The sequence below is a fragment of the Dromiciops gliroides genome, chromosome 5, assembly GCF_019393635.1.
Source record: "Dromiciops gliroides isolate mDroGli1 chromosome 5, mDroGli1.pri, whole genome shotgun sequence".
Lineage (NCBI taxonomy): Eukaryota > Metazoa > Chordata > Mammalia > Microbiotheria > Microbiotheriidae > Dromiciops > Dromiciops gliroides.
The window spans coordinates 39708435-39721616 of record NC_057865.1 but is presented as its reverse complement, the minus strand read 5'-3'; the positions used below and the strand labels follow the sequence as shown (position 1 = coordinate 39721616).

The following is a 13182-nucleotide window of genomic DNA, read 5'->3' as shown; positions in this document are numbered from 1 at the left end:
GAAGTCTCACCATAATATAGACAAGAGGGTAGTTCAGCCTCTATTTGAAGACCTCCAAGTAAGAGGACCCTACAACCTATCATGGAGGCCAATTTAACTTTGGGATAATTCTAATTTTAGGAAGTCTATGCTGGCATCAGGACTAAAGCAGTCTTTTTGGTTTTGCTCTTGGTTCTGTGCTCTAAGGCCCAAACAGCACATGGCCAGGACATTATACACCCTTGTGATGTCATTGGTCCTCCTTGAGAATAAAGGACAACTACTACTAGTGTCACTACCACCAGCAGCAGCAGCAGCAGCAAGAACAATCCAACCACAGCAGGACAGCTCTTCAAATATTTGAACATAGCTAGCATATCATTCTGCATCTTCCCTTTTCCAGACTAAACTGTCAAACTCCTTGAATCTATTCTTATATAATGCACTTAAGGACCTGCATCAAGTTATTGCCTTCCTCTGGGGGATCTCCAGCTTATGAATGTCCCTGTAGTGCCCAGGGCTGAAAACAACATTCCTGATGAGGTCTGAGGGAAGCAAAAGAAATGAGCTTATTGCTTTCTTATTCCTGAAATCTCTGTGCTTGCTTTTCAAGGGAAGAAAGGAAGGAAGATCAAAACTAAAGGGAAGGTATTCTTCCTATGTCTCCTAGTCAGACTACTTGCTATATAGAGCTCCGGCCCTGGAGTCAGGAGTACCTGAGTTCAAATCCGGACTCAGACACTTAACACTTACTGGCTGTGTGACCCTGGGCAAGTCACTTAACCCCAATTGCCTCACTAAAAAAAAAAAAAAAGAATTAATGCTTTTCCATTAACAAAAATCTTTTTTGCTCCCCCTTCTCCCACCCCCTGGGAAAACAAAGAAAATCCTTGTCATAAATATGTACAGTTAATCCAAACAAATGACCATAGTGGCCATATGCAAAAAGTCTTTCTTTCATTCTGCAATATGTCTTTCACCTCTGTCAGGAGGTGGATAACATGTTTCACTGTCAATTCTCTGGAGTTGTGATTGAGCTGGCCTTTATTTCTTTTTTAAAATAATAAACATTTTTATTTATAGTTTTGAATTCCAGTTTTATAGTGTTGAGTACCAATTCTTTATTTCTTAAGGGAGAAAGTTTCCTAATCAGAATGGCTGCATGAGATGATCAACAAAGAAGGGAGATAACCCCCCTTCCCCTCTCCAAGGTGCTGACCATAGATTCAGATAGTCAGGTACCGAGTACTAATTCTTTATTTCTTTTTTGTTTTTGTTTTTGTTTTTGTTTTTTGCAGGGTTATGGGGGCTAAGTGACTTGCCCAGGGTCACACAGCTAGTAAGTGTAAAGTGTCTGAGTCCGGATTTGAGCTCAGGAACTCCTGAATCCAGGGCCGGTGCTTTCTCCACTGCACCACCTAGCCACCCCTCAATTCTTTATTTCTTAAAGGAAAAAATTTCCTAATCAGAATGGTTGCATGAGATGATCAACAAAAGGAGACACCACCTCCCCCTCTCCAAGGTGCTGACTATAGATTCAGATAGTCAGGCACTAAGACTGAAGTGGGCATGGTGACCTCCTGGTGCTTTCTGGATGGCCATGAGCTTTAAGCTGCATCTCTAAGTATCCTAATTGATCTGTAAAGAGATTCCTGTGGAGTTATTCAGATTCTATTCCACTTAGTATGAGAAGAGACAACTCATCCCCTGAATTTTTACTTGATGAAGATGCATTTAAGAACTATATATCCCTCTAGGGGTTCTCTACTTGGCCCCAGAGAGAAGCTACAGAAAAGTGGGTTTAAGCTTCACAGGTGGAAAAACTTCCTAATAGAGCTCTCCAAAAGTTGGGTACCTACTCCAAAAGTTGGGTACCTACCCCAAAAGTAATGAGTTCCCCTTTCCTGGAGGTTTTCAAGCAGTGATAAAAGTGAACACTTGTTCCAGTTGTTACAAAGGACCTTCTGCATTTGAGAGAGTCAGTTATAAAACCCACTTTCTGAAATCAAGTACAGGCTTCTTTCCACAGCATCATATTGATGCCAGTGATCAGGAGAAAGCATGATCTGGGGAAAAGAGTGATGATTTTGGAGTCAGAAGACCTGTGTTTGAATCTTGACCATGGAGAAATTGCTTCATTTCTCTGGACCTCATTTTTTTATTTGGGGAAGCTGGGTGAAGCAGTGGATAGAGTGCAAGACCTACCTCAGACACTTCCTAGATGTGTGACCCTGGTCAAGTCACTTAACCTCAGTTTGACTTAGTTTCCTCATCTGTAAAACAGAGGTAGTAACAGCACTTATATCCTAGGGTTGTTGTGAGCATCAAATAACAGTAATTATAAAGCACTTAGCACAGTGTCTGGCACATAGTAAGTGCTATATAAATGTTAGTTACCTGAAGTATCACCTTACACCTATGAGATTGGGAAATATAACAAAAAAGGAAAATGTTGGATGTTAGTGGGGATGTGGGAAAACTGGGATGCTAATCCACTGTTGGTGGAGTTATGAACTGATTCAACCATTCTGGGGAGCAATTTGGAACTATGTCCAAAGAGCTATAAAAATGCGTATCCTTTGATCCAGCAATACCACTGTTAGGTTTATATTCCAAAGACATCCCCGAAAAAGACCCATTTGTACAAAAATATTTATAGGAACTCTTTTTGTAGTGGCTAAGAATTGGAAATCAAAGGAATGTCCATCAATTTTGGAATGACTAAACAAGATATGGCATATTATTGTGCTATAAGAAATGACAAGCAGGATGATTTCAAAAATGCCTGGAAAGACTTACATGAACTTATATATAGTGAAGTGAGCAGAACCAGGAGAACGTTGTTCATAATGACAGAAATATTGTTTGATGAAGAACTCTGAATGACAACTATTCTCAGCAATACAATGATCCAAGAAAATCCCAAAGGACTAATAATGAAGCATACTATCTGCTTCCAAAGAAAGAACTGATATTTATTGACCACAGACTGAAGCAAGCTATTTTCTCTTTCTTTCTTTTTTCCTTCTATTAGTTTTCTTATACAAAATGGCTAATATGGAAATGTTTTACATAATTGTACATGTATAACCTATGTCTGAATGCTTACTGCCTCAGGGAGGGGGGAGAGAAGGGAAGGAAAGAAAGATAAAATATGGAACTCAAACTTTTAAATAAAAATGTTTATTATCAAATAAATGTTAGTTACCATTATTTTTTATCTATAAAAATGAAAGGATTTGGGGGCAGCTAGGTGGTACAGTGGATAAAGCACCAGTCCTGGATTCAGGAGGACCTGAGTTCAAATCCTGCCTCAGACACTTGACACTTACTAGCTGTGTGACCCTGGCAATGGCCCTGCAAAAAAAAATGAAAGGATTGGACTAGGTGACATCTAAGATCCTATCCAGTCTAAATAGATGATGCTTAAAGGGACTTAGATATCAGGATATCATGAGATATCCTGGATAATATAGAATTGAAACACTTATTTGACCTGTCTTAAGCTTGACAAAAAAAATTTTTTTTAAAACCCCTTAAGTTCTGAAGTTGTGAATGCAATGATATTTGGTAAGGGCCTTTGGTACACAAAGAAACCTCATGATCCATGAGAAATCAATATGTGATGAAGCAAGGGGAGGAAGAACCCCCCCAACCTGCAAGCTCAGATAGGCTAGCAGTAGGAATGCAGTGCCTGACTTCCCCCATCTGGTGTAGTCTTCCTGTATTAGTCATTGAGTAGGGCCTCCTACTTGTGGTTGGTTGGTCGATAAATTTGCACTGGGCAATTGACTGTGAAGAGAAAGGAGGGAGATTGGTTCAGACAGCTTTGTGAATTGGACTGTTCCCAAGCCTTAAAGGAAATTCCATCATCTCTGTCTCCCCACTCTATAGCCCTAGGAGCTCCTGGTAATGGGATCTCAGTGGGACTCTGTATCTGTCTAGAGGCTAACATAGATTTCAGCAAAGTAAAGAGCAATAAAGGGCGGTGGGGGTGAGGCCTGGCACAGGTGTCAGAACCAGGGATAGTTTTTCATAGTGATAAAAATGTTAGTGGATTTGTCTGATCTTTTTAATACAGAGGCAAAAACCAGAAATTAGTGCCAAGGTACTCTAAGTGAGAGACATCCCTTACTCCAATAGTCCCCTAAAGCATCCCTCAGCCCATTCATAAAACAATCTGTGATGACTGGAGGCTCTTTGGAAGGAAGCCAGTGACAGACAAGGTTTTCCTAGGCTGCCTTTTAGCAGATCATTAAGGCTCTGGCAGAAGCTTTCTTACCCTCTACCACCAATGTTTATGGAGGCTCCTGGCCCTTTTCTGGGTTTTTGGGTTGAGATTGTTGGGCTGTTTTCCTTGAAGATTTGGTTCTGCCTAATTGCCCAGAAAAAGTCCCTCTTTACCCACCCACTGTACCCCGATACAGAACATTTCCATGTATGGTTCCCACTCAACAGCAGGTGTTGTGAATTTTCAAAACAAATGTTGAGGATAAATGATGCTGCTAACATCTTATTTAGGTACTTTAGGCCAGCATGAAGGCTACCATGGGTTCTGGAAACCATGACGGTAGGGAACAAGCCCTAGAAGGTGCTAGTCCATGCTAGTAGGACTGGAAATCTAGTCCCAGGGATAAGTGTTTTTCATTCAAGACTGAGTCTTTTGTAATGGAAGATAATGTTGATATCACATTAAATAATAATGTTCAGTTCTCAAATCATTTTTACATCCATTATCTCACCACAATCCTGTAAGGTAAAGGAGGAATCACCATTCAACAAATGAAGAATATCATTAAGTGATTTACCATAAGAAGAAGCATAATATAATGGGTGGAGCAATAGGAACTGGAGTTGGGAAGAACTGGTTTCCACAACCACCTAAAATATGTACTAGCTGTGGGACCCTGGGCAAATCACTCAACACTCTTGAGCCTCGGTTTTTTCACCTGTTAAATGGGAATGATAACACCTTTGTGAATAGAATGTTCCTGTGACAAAGGAAATTACAGCATTTCTCCCTCTCCATTTCACAGCCCTTTGAGTTTCTGGTGATCAAATGAAATTATAATCTATGGAAAGCACATTATAAACCTCCAAGCACTATGTAAATATTGTTATTGTTGCTGTTGTTGTTAGGAAAAACTTCTCAATAAATAGAGCTATTCATCAGTGCAATGGGCTACTTTGAGAGGTGGTAGGTTCCCCTACAGGATTATACCACTGCTTGTCCAGTATTCCTTTCGTATGAGTTTCACTGAGCAAGCTAGGTGTTGCCATAGCACACGGAGGTCTGGGCCTAGAGTTGGGAATACCCATCCAGCCTCCGACTCTTACTAGCTGTGTGACCTTGGCCAAGTCACTTCACCCTGTTTGCTTCAGTTTCCTCATCTGTAAAATGAGCCAGAAAAGAAAACGTCCAACTATTCCAGTATCTTTGCCAAGAAAACCCCAAATGGTGTCACAGAGAGTCCAACACAACTGATATAGGACTTAACTGAATGAATTGGACTCGATGGCTGCCAAGGTCCTTTCCCAGCTCACAAATTTTATGATCCTGTAATTATTATTCACTTAGTTCTTCTCATAATTTTTGATGGAGTTCAGATAGAAATGGCCCAGAGATGAGTTGCTATTGTACAAGGTCTTCTTTTATATTTACTGCTCTGCTCATTATTACAGGGTCATGTTAAGTAACTGCCTTTTGTAATTGAATAATATTATTTCATTCTCATCTCTTTGTTGATGATCATGACATGTTGATTACCCACAGTCATAACTAATGAGGAATGGAGCCAGAGAAAGAGCTGTAGCTTCAGTTGTAGTACTCAAAGGGGACCCCTTTTTCCTGCTTGGATCTAAGTTGACCCCCATCCCGCAACATCAGTACATCAGTAACATGACTTAGAGTGTGTGTGGGGGGAGATGTACAGATGTTGCTCACAAGGCCAGTCTACACTAATTCCAGATGGCCCAGAATCTGTCTTCCTTTCAGACAAGGTTTGAGGAGGGAACAGGCTTAAGAGCTTCCTTTCAGTCACCAGGTATGCTCTCCACATCCTCAGACCCAAGTCAGAGACCTCAAGTGACTTTCCCAGGGTCACATAGCTAGGAAGTGATTGAAGTTCGATTTGAACTCAGGTCTTCCTGACTCTAGCCCTTCCAGAATTCTATGCCCTGTGATACCTAGCTGCCTCTAACAAGAGCTGTTACCTTTTTTTTTTTTTTTTGGTGAGGCAATTGGGGTTGAGTGACTTACCCAGGGTCACACAGCTAGTAAGTATTAAGTGTCTGAGGTAGGATTTGAACTCAGGTTCTCCTGAATCCAGGGCCAGTGCTGTATCCACTGCACCACCTAGCTGCCCTAGCTGTTACCTTTTTATGTTGGGTCCCTTCTCTGAAAAATGTTTTAAATGCATAAAATATATAAATCACATGTAATATAAATTATAATTATATTATTATACATTCTAAATCCAGTGTTGTTTCCATACCATCATAAGGGCTTGTTTAATTCCCTGAAAGTCTGCTTGGATGGGTAAGGGATTAGGCAAGCAAGGTTTAGCATTCTTAGATTGGTAATCCCAATATGAGGGTCTTTTCAAATACCAGTTAGCAAGAAGACAAAGGCTCTGCAGCCTGGGTGACATTTCCAGAGGCCCCTTCAACCTTGGCACAGGGGATGAGCCCTGTGAGCATCCTGTCAATAAAAACTTCTGAGTGAAGTGCAAATTGCTTCAGGCTGGGCTAGGATTAGCCTCTGAGCTCCCTCTGCGATGATAAGCTGCCAGCCCTGGGTGCAGAAACTCAGAGTGACCTACAAAAGGACTCTCCACTCCTCTTGGACTTTGCCAACTTAGTAGGCAAGGGTGAGTTCCATGTGGCTTTTTTTGATTGCTTACTATTAATGTTCCAATTTGCAGCTAAGGGAGAAAAGAAAGCAACTGCTCCAGACCTGAAAGGTCTACTTCCTTTTTTTGTTTGTTTTTGGATTTGCCCCCGCCCCCAACTGATCCTTGAGGGCAGTGGGAGGGTTAATCAGGCCCAGGAGCTGGAGAACTATTATCCTTGAGGCCAAGAAGTATCTAGCCCTCACTTGAGCCCTCTGAGGCTCAAGACTGCCCAGCTGTGAAGTGCCTCAGAGAAAAGAAATTGTTTGAAAATGGTTGAAAGGACAGTTTGAGAAAGGTAAGGAGAAGAAAGGAAGGGATAGAGCTGCTCGCCTGCAGATGGTGGCTTTTCAAAGACTTAGCAGGTACATTTTCTTCAGCTTTGGGCATAAGGGATTGCTTTTCCCCCCACAAAGTGCTCAGGGCCTTTAATACACCTGAGGACAACTGGCTGAAAACCCAGACCTGGACACCTGGAGTTAGCAGAGACTTGAGTGGTAAAAGCTCTTCCACATACCTAGAATACGCTTCCCCCACTTTCCGTTACTTGGGAACCCTCACTCCCTTCAATTTCTACCCGCTCCGGGAGGCCCTTTCTCATCTCTCAGGTATTTAGGCTCTACTCACCCCATTTTACTGAGGAAGAAACTGAAGCTGACGGAAGTTTAAATGATCTGCTCAGGGTTACTTAGCTAGGAAATGTTCGAGGCCAAATCTAGTCCTCCATCTCCCATGTCATCTAGCTGCTATCTAAGGAGTAGTGGCAAACTCAAATAAAAATAGAACCCTGCAGTAATCATATTGACTCACACAAATTAATACTGGTATTTGATTTATGCAGGTAAATATATTCCAATATTGACCCTTTTATTTACTTTTATATTTATCCTAATATTTTGAATATTACCCTTTAATCTGCATTTGATGCACTCCAGAAGTGTAGCCCACAGGGGCTTTGACTCCTATGAGTTAGGAAATATTTTTTCCATGTGTTTTTGTGTGTGTGTGTGAGGCAATTGGGATTAAGTGACTTGCCCAGGGTCACACAGCTAGTAAGTGTTAAGTGTCTGAGGCCGGATTTAAACTCAGGTCCTCCTGACTCCAGGGCTGGTGCTCTATCCACTGCGCCACCCAGCTGCCCCTCCATGTGTTTTTTAATAAATATTTTTATTTAAAGTTTTGAGTTCCATTCTAGCCTTCCCTACCCTCCCCGCTCCCTAAATCAGTAAGCAGTCAGATATAGGTTATACATATACAATTATATAAAACATTTTCATGTTAGTCGTTTTGTATAAGAAAACTCAAATAAAAGGAAAAAAATGAAAGAAAGTGAGGAATAGCATGTTTCAGTCTGTGTTCAATCAATATTGGTTCTTTCTCTGGAGGCAGATAGTATGCTTCATCATTAGTCCTTTGGGATTGTCTTGGATCATTGTATTGCTGAGAATAATTAAGTCATTCAGAGTTCTTCATCAAACAATATTGCTGTCTCTGAGCACAATGTTCTCCTGGTTCTGCTCACTTCACTATACAATATACATCAGTTCATATAAGTGTTTCCAGGCCTGAAATCATCCTGCTTGTCATTTCTTTTTTCTTTTCCTTCCTTCCTTCCTTTCGCCCCCGCCCCCGCTCTCTCGCTCTCTCGCGGCAATGAGGGGTAAGTGACTTGCCCAGGGTCACACAGCTAGTAAGCGTCAAGTGTCTGAGGTCAGATTTCAACTCATGTCCTCCTGAATCCAGGGCCTGTGCTTTATCCACTGCACCACCTAGCTGCCCCTGTCATTTCTTATAGTACAATAATATCAGGAAATATTCTTGATCCTATTTTTCATCTTAAAACATAGGTCATTTTGGGAATATTCTCCTCCTTTGTTGTTTGGTCGTGTCCCAATCTATTATTTATGTCCTGTTTGGGGTTTTCTTGGCAAATATACAGGAGTGATTTGCTATTTCCTTCTCTGGCTCATTCTTATAATCAATAATACATAATCTTATCTTTGTGTATCATTATCTAATTATATGTCTCTGTTGTTATTTTGCTGTCATTTGGAGTTTTCTTGGCTAAGATATTGGAGTGGTTTGCCATTTCTCCAGATGATTTTACAGATGAAATCAGGGTTAAGTGATTTGCTCAGGGTCACACAGCTGGTAAGTGTCTGAAGCTAGATTTGAACTCAGGAAGATGAGTCTTCCTGGGCACTCCATCCAGTGAACTACCTAGCTGCCCTATTCTCTTTATAGTCATTTAAAATTTACATTAATAATGATAACAGCGATAAAATTTACAATAATAATGATGACAGTGACAGCTGTTGCCTCTATTATCCTATTTGATTCTCCTAAGCTATTAAGAAGGTACTCTGAGAAAGAGAGAACAGCTGACATCTCCCTCACACTCTATAGACAAGATCCATTTAATCTTCCCAATGCAATGAAACAGCTACCTTTGGGGGCAGGGAGAGAAATCTAAAAACTGTGATTTCATCAGTGTTTGGAGTTTCTGGTGAGGAAATTCCTCTGCATTTTTATTAGAGAGGTACCTGGAAGAACAGAAAGGTTAAGTAATTAGCCCAGGGTCACACAGCCAATAGGTATCAGATGTTATCAAACTTGAATTAAATGTGGGTCTCCATGATTCTTCCTGTCCCTGTACACATGGTGACTTTTTAGGTCAATGTTATTGGGATTACCTGAATTTGTCTGAGAGAGGCAAAGTGATGGATTCATGGTCCTTGAGCGTCAGGAGGGCTTTGAACCCAGCCCTTGACTCCAAGAGTTCACCACGATGTGTGCCTTCCTTGGATGAAAGGCAATTTCAATGTGATATTAAGGCTGGCAACAATTTTGGCTCTGCTCTCCTCTGGTTGTTAAAAAGTACGCGCCAGGATGATCGATGTAGGTTGTTTCTCTCCTGACAGGTGGACCGAACGGAAGTGATTCGAACCTGCATCAACCCTGTTTTCTCTAAGTTGTTTACGGTGGACTTTTACTTTGAAGAAGTGCAGAGGCTGCGGTTCGAAGTCCATGATATCAGCAGCAATCACAATGGACTGAAGGAAGCCGACTTTCTTGGTGGCATGGAATGTACTCTTGGACAGGTCAGTTTCCAGTCCTCCCTGCTTTGCTCCTTCCTTCTCTCTCTCTCCTTTCTTTCCATAGGGATCTAGTCAACATTTACTAGATTTTACTCAAATCAGAACTGTTTGAACTAATTGAATGACAAAGAGATGTGGGTCCTGCCTTAGATAGTTCACATTAGGTGCTTCCTCCACCCCCCAGTTTGTGGTCCTAATAAAGAAACTCCCCCTACCTGAGCCTCACTCATGCCTGTTATCAATAAGTGGCCCTTAAAACTTCACATCTGGGTCTGCTTAGGAAAAGCTTCTACATTCAGCACAGATTACCTGTTATCAACCAAGCCTGTTTATAGGGCATGTAATTTCACGACTGAATTTCAATTTTGAGCGTGCTTCCTCCCCCAAAACACTCCCTGACTCTCATGCTGGATGAGTTTCTTACATCTGTGGGGATGAATCTCTATCTACTATAACATATTGTCATATAATGTGTCTTTATGCTTTCATTTACCTGCTTGCACTCTGCATAATAATAAAGATCTCATTTGTATCAGGTTCCTCAGTATCAATTTCCTAGAAATTCTTGAACCCAGGTCTTTGCTTTAACTTGTGCCCTCAAGCCAAATAAAGCAGAATGCCTGGGAGTATAGAATGGTACAAGTTTTCATAGAGCCTTGAATACCTGACCAAAGAGAATGAACTTTATTTAGAAGGCAATAGGCAGCCACTGAAGATTTTTGAGCAGAGGAATAACATACTTACCATGGGTAAGAAAGATTACTGGAAGTTGGATAAGAGAAGAAAGTGCTAAGAGGAGGCTTGTAATATTCTGGGCAAGTGGTAATGATGGTTTGTACTAGGGTGGAAGCAATGGGAATAAGGAGGAAGGAATAAATGTAAGAGACATTTCAGAAATTAAATCAATAAGACTTGGTAAGTGAATGACATGAGCAAGGGGAAAAAAGTCAAAAGTAACCCCAAAGTTATCTTTCTTTTGTTTTTTCTTCTTCTAGCTTGTGTCCTTTAACTTCTCTTCAAGTGTCTATCCATAGAAAGCAGTTCTCCTCTCTTTAACTTACCCCATGATTGAGATTATCTACTCTCATTGACCCCCAAATCTTCCTCTACGTCTCTGACCCCTCACATGTGCTATCTCTAATTGACTGACCTGCCATCACTTCAAATTAAGTATATATCTAAAACAAATCACCATCTCTTCCTTCCAACTTGGCTTAATGTGACTTGGTTGATTATAATTGGCTCCCTTTGGCTGAGCTGCTGCTGGGAGACCAAGACGGACTAAATAAAAATCCCTATCTATCACTACAGTCATCAGGGATGGTATGAGAAATCCTATGAGAGTATTTTTTTATTTCCATTAGGAAATCAACCTCCTGAGGTCTTCTGGGTAGATCTCAGACTTGGGAAGAATGTGAGCTTCACTTTTCTTGGAGGATTAGGTTCATCTTTACCACTTGTGCCAAATTTTCTATTTTATAATTGGCCTCAAGGCCTTTTTCATTCATTAGACTGTTGGCCCAAAGGGAGAAAAGAAAGCCCAGCTCATTTGTCTCTCCTGATCCCCATCCATTTCCCGACAATTGTTAGAACATTGCCCTTTCTAAAATTTATTTGTATTTATTTACTTGTACACATATTGTATCCCTCACATGTTATGTCAGTAAAATGCAACTTCCTTGAAGGCAAATGTACTAGTTCTAGTACTAGTTCCTTGTACTTGTTCAAATACTCAAAATATTCAAGTGTATCTGTGATCTCACTGATGTTCCAACAAAATGATGCATTGTAATAACCCATCCTTGGCTGTCCATCCTGAGTGGCCCTTGTCAAGTCATCCCACAAACTGACCACCGGTGGGCTACCCAACATGCTCAGAACCTTCTTCCCCTTCTCTTGATATTGATGGGATACCAGTGAATTGCATGGACTATTCGTTATCTATCCAATAGGTACTTATTAAATGTTCATTGCCTTACCTTTCCATGTAACTTCTTTGGGTAGGTTTCCATGTTGTTGTTGTGTCATTTTTCAGTTGTGTCTGACTTGAAGACCCCATTTGGGGTTTTCTTGGCAAAGATAATGGAGTGGTTTGCCATTTTCTTCTCTAGTTCATTTTAATATTAGTAAACAGAATCAAACAGAGTTAAGAGACTTGCTCAAGGTCACACAGTTAATAATTGTCTTAGGTCAGATTTGAACTCAGGTCTAGAAAGAACTGGCCTTAGAGTCAGAACCTGGGTTTTGGTTTTGGTTATGGTATTTCAACAAGCTTTATTAAGCCTCTTTAAGGTAAAGCAAGGCACAATGGTAAGTGCTTGGAGATCCAAAGGCAGAAGTAATATAGTCCCTGCCCCTAAGCATCTTCCAGTAGCAATTAATTCAACCTCTCTGTCTGGTTTTATTATCTCTATTATAAAATGGCGGGGTGGGAGTGGCTAAGTGGCTCAGTGGATAAAGCACCAGCCCTGGATTCAGGAGGACCTGAGTTCAAATTCGGCCTTAGACACTTGACACTTACTAGCTGTGTGACCCTGGGCAAGTCACTTAACCCCCATTGCCCTGCAAAAAAATAAAATAAAATGGGGGGGGTGATGACACCTTTGCTCCTCCTCTTCCTCCTCCTCATTGTAATAATGATGATGATGACTAACATTTATATAGCTCTTTAAGTTTACAAAATGCTTTGCATGTTCTCTCATTTGTTTTTCACAACAACCCTATGAGGTAAGTGCTATTTTACAGATGAGGAACCTGTGGTTGAAGGACATTAAGTGATTTGCCCAAGGCCACCCAGCTAGTGTTGGAAGCTGGATTTGAATTCAGGCCTTCCAGCTCCAAGTCCAGCACTCCATGCACAGCACCACCTAGCAGCCTATGTAAGCTTAGAAAGCTGCAAGGTACAGTGCATAGAGGGTGGAGCCAGCTGTGGTCCAGAAGGCCTGAGTTCATGTCCTTTTGTGACACAGATCCAGGACAATTCATTTAGCTTCCCAGTGTCCTGAGCAACTCCTAAAATGGGAGTTCTTAACTTGGGGTCCATGGACTCCATGGACAGATTGGGGGTTCCCTGTACTTAACTTGGGGTCCATGGACTCCATGGACAGATTGGGGGTTCCATGTACTTAATTTGGGGTCCACGGAATTCATGGATAGATTGGGGATTCCAGACAGATGGGGGGGGGAGGTTTCATGTACTTAAATCAGAAGAAAAA

General features: G+C 41.2%; 1 protein-coding gene across 3 annotated transcripts in view; it reads left to right on the top strand.

The window, feature by feature from the left end:
* CPNE4 (copine 4) overlaps positions 1 to 13182 on the top strand; it is a 441978-nt gene that overhangs the window by 267066 nt on the left and 161730 nt on the right. For all 3 annotated transcript variants that reach the window (XM_043968781.1, XM_043968782.1, XM_043968783.1), the window contains exon 3: positions 9791 to 9970. In XM_043968781.1, coding sequence (XP_043824716.1) covers positions 9791 to 9970 — 180 coding nt within the window. The remainder of the gene's footprint in view (positions 1 to 9790; positions 9971 to 13182) is intronic.